Genomic DNA, 12,003 nt, shown 5'->3' on the forward strand with positions numbered 1-12,003 from the left:
CACTTTCACTCTGATGTCACGACTTGCTCAGTTGTTAGTACAGACTGAAGGTTCCACTTACTAACTCTGTCCTGTATAATGGCACAAGAGAAAAACAAGAGAAACACACAGTATGTAAGGAGTATGCAGATAATTATTATTATTATTATTATTATTATTATTATTATTATTATTATTATTATTATTATTATTATTATTATTATTATTATTACTATTATTATTAATATTATTATTATTATTATTATTATTATTATTACTATTATTATTATTATTATTATTAATCATCTACTATATCACAATAACTGTCATTTTTGTAAACAGATTTGTGGAAAACTAAAATATATTTATTTGCAAATAAAAATAATGTTTTGTGGATTTATTATTAAAACTGTTGTATAGAAGTCCTGAGGATTTGGAGACTTGTTTAAAGTTAATTGCATTTTTCTGATGATGTTTCCTACCACAGCCACGTTTGTGAACTTTAATTAAACTGATTTATATCTGATTATTGTTTATAATTATATAATTTATAGCTGGTAATAACAGATTTATAACTTTAATGTTTAACGTGTGATCCATGACAGAGAAATTATAAAACTTATTGTTATACTTATGTGTTGATTGTAAACTAAACTTATTTGACCTCAGAAATGGTTTTATAAAATAATTAAAGTGTGTTATTTATTTGTTAAACAAATCTGAGGCTATGCCTGAAGGGGATGTTGCCGTTGCCATAGTAACTAGTGGTCGTTCCCCCGCAGAGCGATGAGGGTGCGTTTGAATTTAACTAAGCCTCGCAGTGCATTCTGGGTATTCCTAGGTTTATCTAAGGAGGCGACATTTTCAGAGAGAATGTGGGACGTTAATTTGGGACGCACCCACGATGAAGACAAGCAACTAGCTAATGCTAATGCTAACGCTAATGCTAATGCTAATGCTAAAGCTAAAGCTAAAGCTAATCAACAACACTACGTCCATTAACCCACCGGATTGTGTTCTGATGTGGCGTCTGTTCTGTGTAAGTAATGTTTTTTTATCACTTTCTATCCACAGTTTATATCAAAACGGACCTCCAGAAGGTTCCAATGAGTTAATTTTAACTATTAAATCATATGTGGATTAAGATATTAACGTTAATGTCATTTAGCTAGCGGTGTTTGCTAGGTAGCATCTTTTATTAGTTTGTGTTAAAACAGTTAGCATTTAGTTGTGTGTAACATTCTACAATGTCTGTGTGGGTTATTGTGTTAGTGTTATTGTGTGTTAGTGTTATTGTGTGTTAGTGTTATTGTGTGTTAGTGTTATTGTGTGTTAGTGTTATTGTGTGTTATTGTTATTGTGTGTTAGTTTTATTGTGTGTTAGTGTTATTGTCTTTGTGTGTTATTGTCTTTGTGTGTTATTGTCTTTGTGTGTTATTGTCTTTGTGTGTTTTTGTGTTTGTGGTTTTTTGTGTGTTATTGTGTGTGTTCCTGTGTGTGTTATAGTTTGTGTGTGTGTGTTAGTTATTGTGTGTGTTAGTGTTATTGTGTGTTAGTGTGTTATTGTGTGTTAGTGTGTTATTGTGTGTTAGTGTGTTATTGTGTGTTAGTGTGTTATTGTGTGTTAGTGTGTTATTGTGTGTGTTAGTGTTATTGTGTGTTAGTGTGTTATTGTGTTATTGTGTTTGTGTGTTATTTTGTGTGTTATTGTGTGTGTGTGTTATTGTGTGTATTATTGTGTGTGTGTGTGTTATTGTGTGTGTGTGTTATTGTGTGTGTGTGTTATTGTGTGTGTGTGTTATTGTGTGTGTGTGTTAGTGTGTGTGTGTTAGTGTGTGTGTGTTAGTGTGTGTGTGTTATTGTGTGTGTGTGTGTGAGTGTTTGTCTTTTTATTCTCTGAATCGGTTCTTTTAGGTGACACTGATTCGCATATGTGAGCTGTGTAGCTCTTTTTGTCTGTCATCCCTCCCTTTCTCCTTTCCCTCTTTTCCCATCTTTATACCCTCCTTTTCTTTCTTTTATATTCTACTCAGCCATCATTATTTCTTTTTTCTTTTTTTATTTGCAATCTCTCCTTTCTTTGCCTTCCTTTTTTCTCCAAGTTCTTCCTTCCCTCCTTTTTTCTTTCATACCTTACTTCTTTTTTTGTCCATCCACTTTTTTCTCTTTATAGTCCTCTCTCCATTCATTTGCCTTTATTTACATTGTTTCTTTCGTCCCTTACTCCTACATACCAACACATCTTTTTATTCTTTAGCTTCTTTACTTTCTTTATTCCTTCACCACATCATTACTCGTTATTCGTTTTTTTTTTCATTTCTCATCACCGCTTTTCCTTTTCCTCTTTTGTTTATCATTCTCATCTCTTTTTTCTTCCTGTTTTCTTTTCCTTTTCATCTCTTCCATCCCTCACTTCTCTTCCATCCCTCACTTCTCTTCCATCCCTTTCTTCTCTTACTTGTCATCTCTTCCATCCCTCACTTCTCTTCCATCCCTCACTTCTCTTCCATCCCTTTCTTCTCTTACTTGTCATCTCTTCCATCCCTCACTTCTCTTCCATCCCTCACTTCTCTTCCTCACTCATCCCCTTCTTTTCCTCTCCTACTAACAGTGTTCATGCTGTTGTTTCTGCAGATGTGCAGTAGAGACCGTGGCGAATGGTGAGGATATAATGCAGAGTTCCCAACATTTCTTTCCATGCACTGAAAGTGAGTGACATCTTTGTGTAAACTTATATCCAGTTTCACGTTGTTCATTCACTAGTTTGCCAATTTGATAAACAGAAGTGTATTTAATGTAATTCTTGATTCTGAGATTCATGTTGTGTTACTTGAAGCGTTATCTGTTTGTTTTTATCCTCTCATCACTTGTAGGCTGCACATTTATGGCGTTTGTGAGTGGAGACTTCTGCCAGGCACAGCACCTGGTCATTGTGGATAAGTGAGAAGTGCCACATGAAGATAACACACACATCTACTGTCCTACCTTGTGAGCTTTGGGTTTGAGGCTGTATTTGCCCAAAGTTCACGCGTATGAGTCGGTCTGAGACAACTGAGTTCCTGACAAGCATTTTTACTTTTTACACCTTCTCCTCAGGCACCAAATGTTCATCCCTTTTCCTCCTGAATGGGTTAATTTAATAAAACAAATCTGAAAAATAGCCCTTTTTTTTTTAGTTTTTTTTATTGTGGAAATTCAAGTGTTTTTTTTTTTTGTTTGTTTTTTTTTACATTAGTATTTATTTTTATTTTTCTATATGCGAATATATCTATTTAAATTTGAGTTCTGACCCAAAGTCGTCGTGATCACACTGTGAAAGTTATTATTCGTCTTTTTTTATTATTTGGTCACTCTAACGTTCACGTACGTGTCGAGATGAATCGTCCTGCTCCTGTCGAAATCACCTACGAGTGTATGAGGTTCCTGATTACACACAATCCCACCAACTCACAACTGCCCAAGTTTACTGAGGTAAGATCACTGGGATAAAAACGGCACAGAATCCAGTTCGGCTCAAATGCTATTAAGGCTGCTTTCACACTTGGCTTCCCTGCTCTCAAAAAACACTAACAAGTCAGATTGTCACCACCGCTGTGTCCTCCATGATGTTCGTTTCACTTAAAACCTGACCAGGAGGCTCACGAGGTAAAATCCTAACCTTGAGGCTGCTCAGTATCAAAAACGTTTTTTTAATAAATTTTGGAAGCTCCTCTGTGAGTAAGCTTTAGATGAGGATTAGTACATTAGCAAAACCCAAAGTGTGAAAGCAGTGTGAATGGAGTTGGCTGATATTTGCTCAACATTATCTGAATCGTTTTAGGAGCTGAAGAGCTTCGGGGTTCAGACAGTGGTTCGGGTTTGTGAGGCCACTTATGACAAAACACCTGTGGAAAAGGAAGGCATTGAAGTTCTGGTACGAATCTTATACACACTAGAGGTCTTCACGGGTCCACTTAGATCCGAAACCCAGAGGTCCGACCCGAGACCCGAGCGGGTTCGGGTCTAAAAGTTTCACGTGTGCCTCGGACACGGGTCGGGTGTAATAATAGAGCCATCAGGTCTCGGGTAATTTAAAATGAATGTGTTTTTACCGAACGGACCCAAGAAGACCCGAACTACTTTATCTCATCTGTGTGCATCGACTCGAGTCCTTTTCCAACCTCTCCTCTGTTTGCCAAGACCGCTTGCGACATGTGGCTGGCGACGTGTGACTGGCGGTAAGCTAATGTTCCTTGAAACAGACCTGTCAATCAATTTTGAATCCACGCTGTAGCGGTTAATTTAGTGTAGAATTATGTAACATTCGGGTCCAGTCAGGTTAAAAAAAAAAAGCCAACCGGTCGGGTCGGACTCGGGTCTAATTTTTTGGGGTTTGTCTCGGGTTGGGTCTTTATTAAAAAAAAAAAAAACGATGCACGTCGGGTTCGGGTAAAAAGTGATTCGGGTCACTTCGGGTCGGGTACATTTCTTTAGACCCGAGAAGACCTCTAATACACACTGCTCACTGTTAATGTAAAGTGTAAATGTTCTGTGAAACCATCTGACAAGTTCATGACAACTTTTTTTTTGATTAAAGGATTGGCCTTTTGACGACGGCTGTTCTCCTTCAGATCAAATCGTGGACGACTGGTTAAATCTCCTGAAATGTAAATTTAAAGATGAACCACGCAGCTGCATTGCAGTGCACTGTGTTGCAGGACTGGGACGGTGAGTCCTCTCACACTACTCCCTAATCACCAGTTAATATAAATCTGTATTCACCGTATCACTCTTGGCCGTAGTGCCGCGCTAATGTAATGACAAGGTCAGAGCTGTTAACTGGATATCTCTCAGTAGAGCACAGTGTGTTTCATCACTAACTGCCCCAGATGTGTTCGTCTGTGCAGAGCTCCCGTGTTGGTGGCCATCGCTTTAATCGAGTGTGGGATGATGTACGAGGACGCCGTTCAGTTCATCCGACAGTAAGTCGCACCTTCTACAGTAACCACTTCCTGTGATAACGAAGCTGCAGATTATCATCCAGTGTCCTTCTTGCTTTGTTTCAGGAAGCGCCGTGGAGCCTTCAACTCCAAACAGCTCATGTACCTCGAGAAATACAAACCTAAGATGCGTTTGCGCTTTAAAGATGCCAACGGGCAAAACTGCCGCATTCAGTAGAACCACAAGGATCATGAGATTGTTGTTGTTGTTATTATTATTATTATTATTATTATTATTATTATTATTATTATTGGAAAGCAATGTTTTGCAGATAGTTGAATTTTTTTTTTGCTCTGTTATGGTGCCAAGCACACGCAAGATCATTAGTGTCCATATTACCGGCGTAAGAGTTTTAAAGAAAATAAACGTCAAGTCATTTCTTAAGTATTTAAGGACACACAGGAAATACAGCACAAGGAAAATGGGTGCGGTGTCCTGAGTGAGCAACTACAGACGAGTACAGATCATACCGAGTGTCCTTCATGCTCCATGTTAAACACATAGCCTCAAATTAGTGCACACACACACACACACACACACACAGAGGTTTAATCCATCAGAAAAGCCAAATGTCCTTTATAGGAAATGTAGTTTTTAATCATGTTTTTTTTTTTAAATGTCCAGAATCATTTCATCGATTTCTGTTGATGCTTGTGACATAAAAGCTGTAATGTCAGTGAGGTCACACGAGCACAAAAATACCTGTAGTGCGACATACACAACTGTGATAAACACACAAAGACTCCAGGTTACACCTCCAGGACAGATATGTGTGAAAGTAATGGATCATTCCCTGGATTATCTCTTGCTGCTGACTTCTAGAGATAACACAATAAAATAAAGGTGTAAATGATTTTTTCTGTTCTTTGTGGGGTTTTTTTTTGTCAGATTTAATAACTGCAGAAATGACAGCAGATGTAGTGAGAATGAGTGTAAACAGAGCGTTATGAGGATGTAGGAGGTGAAACGAGCAGCTCTTCATAATGGTGTATGATGACAAGCTGTTGGCGGAACATGACGCGCTGGAGCTTTGAGTGAAAATGACCCTTATAACATCATCTATAGTATCAGTGCAAGCTGAGATATCATTAATGTTCTGTCCAGAAGCGTCTCAGTGCTGAGAAAAGGGAATCCTTCCTTCTGATGAAACCAAAACAGTCAGAGATGAGAGTTAAGAAGACTGACGGACTTCAGGGTCACGTTAAAATGAATCTGAAACACGCTTTAACATGAACACAAAACTAGATGAACTGTGGTTCAGGACTCCACACTGACACTGGTGTCTAACATAGGATTTGTTTTGACAGGATTTATAAAGGTCACATTCATATATTTTTTTAGGCATAAAGGTGAATTTATACTAATGTTAAATAATTACAAATGAATTCAATCGTTTCAGTACTGAAATCACAACCTACACCGTTTCTGGTACTATAATAGATTATAAAACACTTCAGTACCTAAAACTTTCTGCTCACTGGCTGGTTTGGTGTAGTTCTCCACACTGGCCACCAGGCGGCGGTGTGTGGACGTTAGCGCATGTCAGACTGGTCAGCTGAGCGTTTCAGCTCTGAGTCTCTAATAAATCACACTGAACACAGGGGACACAGTAACACACACAGTAACACACTCACATGGAGATGTTTGTGTGTGAAGAGCAGCTCAGTTCATCAGCCTGCTAGCATGATGCCGGTGAGTTGATCACACACACACACACACACACACACACACACACATAAAACAAAGAATAATTTGTTTGAGTAAAACAGATGTGATGTAAATGAGAGTAAATGTAAAAATTTCTGAGCTGCTTTTTACACACTTCATTTTGCATGTAAATTTTATACATAAGTCACTTATTTAAGTTGCTTAAATAAAAAAAAACATTAAATGTTAGATTTTGAGTGAAATTATCTATGAAACTCAAGACACTGCTATCTGAACCCTTCTCCATCTTAATACCAGTTCATCTAAATTTATATGTTTTTTTGTTTGCTTACTAACATTTTAATTCTTTATTATTATTATTATTATTATTATTATTATTATTATTATTATTATTATTATTATTAATATTTGACACTTTTCAGGCTATTTGCTGATTTTTGTCACAACACTTTTCTAGACAGATCTCGTCTTTAGAATGTTTACAGTTTAATACTTTCATTAATTAAAACGAGACATTATCACTTTTTTTCACCCATGAAGGATTTGTGTTGTTTCATTCACACGTTTCTATATTCTGTCTTTCCAAATGTCTTGTTTATATTTTTGTCGTGCTGAAGTTCTCTGAATGTTGTAATGGACAAAGCGGATGATTTTGTCCCCGGTGGATCTGGAGGGCGTCGGCTCTCTGAGGCGAGGTCGCTTTCTAAATTCCTGAATTCTTACACACTGCTGCTACACACGAGCAGAACGACTGGCTTTTACTTCTTACATTTCAGTTAGTGAAGTAATGTTGAAGCCCAGCCTGAGGCTAAAGGCCAGAGGATGAGTCAATAGAAGAGAGCAGGAAGGTCAACAATATGTCATGTGTCCGTCTCTCTCTGGATTTTCCAGCTCACCTGGTCTGTCTTCATGACTCCTCACCGTCCTCCAACACTAAAGTCCGACCTAAACGTCTTATCTGTCCATTTTTATATAAATCTGTAATGCAGAAATGCTTTGAAATTGCACAATGTCTGAGAATCTGCAGACTGAGATGAGCAGACAGTGAAATCAAACACAACAAACACACAAAGATGAAGAAGAAGAAGATGATGATGATGATGATGAAGAAGAAGAAGAGCTACTGCTTTATGTTCCACTTGAGTACAAAGTGTTCATCAGGTCTAATAAAATAACAGAGCACGAAACTACAACACAATGTTATGCAGTAATCATCATTTTTATGCTTTTCATCAGTGTTAAAGCCTAGTGCTGGACCTGCAGCTTCTTATTAACAGACCTGATGATTGTTTTTCTCTGAGAGAGACTGAGAGCAACTCGAGGGAGATCGTGAACATTTCTATTAATTAATTAGGAAGCTCCTGCGTCTGGCCGCTCGTGTGTCTCTGATGATCTCGTTAATTCATCACAAACTCAATAAGATGGACATGGAGCCAGGACACTGCTGCTCTGTTCGCTTGGACACAGAGTACTGAGACAGATTGCTACAACTCATCAGTTACTGTACTGTTCCTAATGAAGCTAATCAAACACACTGACCGATCACCTGCACACTCCGTCATCAGGACTCAAGGTTCCTCGTGACCTTTGAACCTTCTAAGCAGTAAACGAGGGTCAATCCAGGCCAGGAGCTCTAATATGGAGAAGCCTTGAATGAATGACAGAGATGCCTGAGAAAGTCTGTAGGCTTTGTTTATCTTGGTGTTTGTGTGTGAAATCACTAATCACAGTGAGATATTTGTGTGCTAAGTGCTAATAGGTTACGCCGGAGGCGGCTCACATCCACCGTGGATCTGCACAGGCTCCTGCGTCGACCCCGTGAAGAGCATAAGAACCCACTGGCGTGTGAAACCCCTGAGGAACAGAACGGTAGTTATTATGTGAGAGATTTTCATTCAGACAGTATCATGTAACGTGGTTGTATCTGAGTCACAGCTGGAACCGTTTATGAGTGTCACCATGATTTATTCTGACAAAACACATCATTAACTGTGTAATTAATTATTTCAGCTGTAGTTTTTTTTCACTGTATATCATTAATTGTACTGATCTATTAAAACCAGATTATTGTTGAATATCAAAGAACACATCAAGCCTCTCCTCCTTCCTCTTCTGTAGAAAGAAATATCTAACTAATTATTTATTTCTCTCCTCATAGTGGGAAATATTTAAGTAATAAATAAAGAAATAATGGGGGCACGGTGGCTTAGTGGTTAGCACGTTCGCCTCACACCTCCAGGGTCAGGGTTCGATTCCCGCCTCCACCTTGTGTGTGTGGAGTTTGCATGTTCTCCCCGTTGCATGTTCTTTGCATGTTCTCCCCGTCCAAAGACATGCATGGTAGGTTGAATGGCATCTCTGGAAAATTGTCCGTAGTGTGTGATTGCGTGAGTGAATGAGAGTGTGTGTGTGTGTGCCCTGTGATGGGTTGGCACTCCGTCCAGGGTGTATCCTGCCTTGATGCCCGATGACGCCTGAGATAGACACAGGCTCCCCGTGACCCGAGGTAGTTCGGATAAGCGGTAGAAGATGAATGAATGAATGAATGAATAAAGAAATAAATAAAAGTCCTGGTTACATCTCGGGTATAAACTAAATTAATAAATAAATTGTGCCTTTGTATTTAATCCTTAATGCTTCCACCACTTTAGTTAAGAGTCACAAACTGTTCTGAAGAAACTGCTGAAGAACTTTTACTTCCAGTTCTATCTCCGTCCTGCTCCGTCCGTCCGTCCTGATCTCCGTCTCTCCCTCGCTTCCCATCCTGGAGAAAGAGAAGTGTCAGTGAAGTTAAAAGCTCAGAAGATAAAGGGCGCTGTTTACTGCAATTCATCACACTTAAGCGCTGTGTTGGAAAGGGAAACGTGCGTGTTTCCACGGAGTCGGCCGTCACCATGGACACCGTCTTAAAGTTCAACACGGGAACGACGGGACAGTAAATCAGGCGACTGGCTGTTCACCGGGTCCCTGGTTTGGCAGCAGATTTCAGGAACAAACGTCTCAGTATCAGATCTGTAATCTTTTCCTTTGAGTGTGTGAGAAAGTAAGAACAAAATGATGTGAACACACACCGATATGAGACACGTCGTGTTCGTGGTCCTGAGATTAGATCTTCGTCCAGCCATCATGAAACGTCTCTGTCCTCTATCGCTCTTGTCTCTGTGGAGTTGCTGAGTTGAGGAGGGACGCTGGTTATTTTTTAATAAGTCCAAAGCTAACAGAACTGAAGCTACACACACACCAGAGACACCAGAGACAACCTGCAGCTCTGATCAGCTCAAAGATCGATTTGTCTTCATAGACACATTAGTCTACAGTCCATCAAGCAGGAAATAGGGAGTTATACAGCATGTAGGAGCTAAAGGTTATGTAGTGGGGAACTGAACACATGCTGGACCACACACATATACACACATATACACACACCAACACACACACACACACACACACACATAAACACACACCAACACACACACACACACACACCAACACACACACACACACACACACACACACACACCAACAAACACATCCACACACATATACACACACCAACACACACACATATACACATATACACACACAAACACACATACACACACAAACACATACACACATTCACATACACACACACTCTCATACACACACACACACACACACATTCACATACACACACACTCTCATACACACACACACATATATACACACACATTCACATACACACACTCTCATACACACTCACACACACACACATATACACACACATTCAAATACACACACACTCTCATACACACACACACACACACACACACACACCAACAAACACATCCACACACATATACACACACCAACACACACACATATACACACACAAACACACATACACACACAAACACATACACACATTCACATACACACACACTCTCATACACACACACACATTCACATACACACACACTCTCATACACACACACACATATATACACACACATTCACATACACACACTCTCATACACACTCACACACACACACATATACACACACATTCAAATACACACACACTCTCATACACACACACACACACACACATATACACACACCAACACATACACACATACACACACCAACACACACACACATATACACACACCAACACACATATACACACATACACACACACACACACACACACAAACACACACACACACATACAGTACAGACACACACACAGACACACACAGACACAGACACAACACACACAGACACACACACACATTTGGATTTTTTCACTTTACTGCATCATTGGAGACTAGAATAAATAAATAAATAAATAAATAAATGACTGGCCCATGTAGTAATTATGACATTATTTAACTTATTATGGAATTAATCAAACTAATTACTTAATCATTTTAAAATAACCACAATGCCACCTTGTGAGTCTTGATGTTTGTGGAGTTTTAAAGCGCTTATAAAGTGACAATGTGTGTTTTTGTGTTTTATAAAATCACTCGACTGGATGAATAGTGAGTCTCTTCCTGATGTCCCCAGATTTGCAGTGCATTCTGGGAAACTGAATCTAATTTCATCCCTATAGTCTGACGCCACACAGAGCAAGCCGACATCTTTGGATCTCTCACTGAAACAGTGTGTTTATAGAGACGCGACTCACAGACGAGTGAAGAAGGTGTAGTGTGCTGAGGTCTGAGCTCCTTCCTGCCAGGGGCCTGCTGGTGGATTCAGATTTATGAGTGTTGGCGCTCTGGCACACACTTCCCTCCTTCTCTGGGATCAGCAAACCTGAGTGTCGAACAGACGGAGAAAGACGAGAATAACAAGACATGAGAGAGAGAGAGAGAGAGAGAGAGAGAGAGAATGCCGTTTTTGTCCTGGTGTCCGTATCTGTCATTGGGTCGTCGTCGTTTCGCTCGTTTCCATTTCCTGATAAATTCAGTGGGATGTGAGACGTGGTGTACGTCAGTGAATCCTATCTCAGCAGCGTCTCTGTTTACTGTCACCAGGCGCCTCTTATCTGTCACTAACACCTCCTGTGGTCCTGGGGAATGTCATTCCTGAGGGAGAAAAGTAATTTAGACACCACAAGATCCCAAAACAACCCTGTGTATCCTTATCCACGCCGTCTAAATGCCCCGGTGTCAGACTCTTCCTCAACTGATCCACATACACAGAAAAAAATAACCGTTGTTTGTTTTTTTCTCCCATGCGTCCACCACAGATCCACGCCGTCCGTCTCCTCGTTGCTCGTCCGGTATCTCCATAAAACACTTAACAAGAAAAAAGAGTCCCAGTGTTGACGCCACACACCACCCCCGAAACCTCCCCTCCCATGTGCCCTGGACACCCTCCTACCCCTGT

The 12,003-nt window shown here is 39.7% G+C and overlaps 1 protein-coding gene and 1 long non-coding RNA gene across 2 annotated transcripts; one reads left to right on the top strand and one right to left on the bottom strand.

Moving 5' to 3' along the window:
• Positions 1-901: 901 nt before the first annotated feature.
• On the top strand, positions 902-5,814 carry ptp4a2a (protein tyrosine phosphatase 4A2a). Its single transcript, XM_060880552.1, has 7 exons — positions 902-1,018; positions 2,614-2,687; positions 2,853-3,450; positions 3,800-3,892; positions 4,556-4,686; positions 4,866-4,940; positions 5,025-5,814. The coding sequence occupies exons 3-7, from the start codon at positions 3,355-3,357 to the stop codon at positions 5,134-5,136; spliced, it is 507 nt and encodes a 168-aa protein (XP_060736535.1). The 5' UTR covers positions 902-1,018; positions 2,614-2,687; positions 2,853-3,354; the 3' UTR covers positions 5,137-5,814.
• A 1,725-nt stretch (positions 5,815-7,539) lies between these two features.
• On the bottom strand, positions 7,540-11,986 carry LOC132852983 (uncharacterized). Its single transcript, XR_009649143.1, has 3 exons — positions 11,300-11,986; positions 9,325-9,391; positions 7,540-8,481 (listed from the first exon to the last, which is right to left on the bottom strand). It is a non-coding gene; the product is annotated as an uncharacterized LOC132852983 (long non-coding RNA).
• Between the last annotated feature and the right edge of the window lie 17 nt (positions 11,987-12,003).

The sequence above is a fragment of the Tachysurus vachellii genome, chromosome 10, assembly GCF_030014155.1.
Source record: "Tachysurus vachellii isolate PV-2020 chromosome 10, HZAU_Pvac_v1, whole genome shotgun sequence".
Lineage (NCBI taxonomy): Eukaryota > Metazoa > Chordata > Actinopteri > Siluriformes > Bagridae > Tachysurus > Tachysurus vachellii.

Excerpts from the sequence above, each read along its gene's own strand:
- ptp4a2a (XM_060880552.1), top strand. The coding sequence starts at position 3,355 with ATGAATCGTCCTGCTCCTGTCGAAATCACCTACGAGTGTATGAGGTTC. Across the intron at positions 3,451-3,799 it reads AACTGCCCAAGTTTACTGAG|GAGCTGAAGAGCTTCGGGGT; the intron begins GTAAGATCACTG and ends GAATCGTTTTAG. Across the intron at positions 3,893-4,555 it reads AGGAAGGCATTGAAGTTCTG|GATTGGCCTTTTGACGACGG; the intron begins GTACGAATCTTA and ends TTTTGATTAAAG.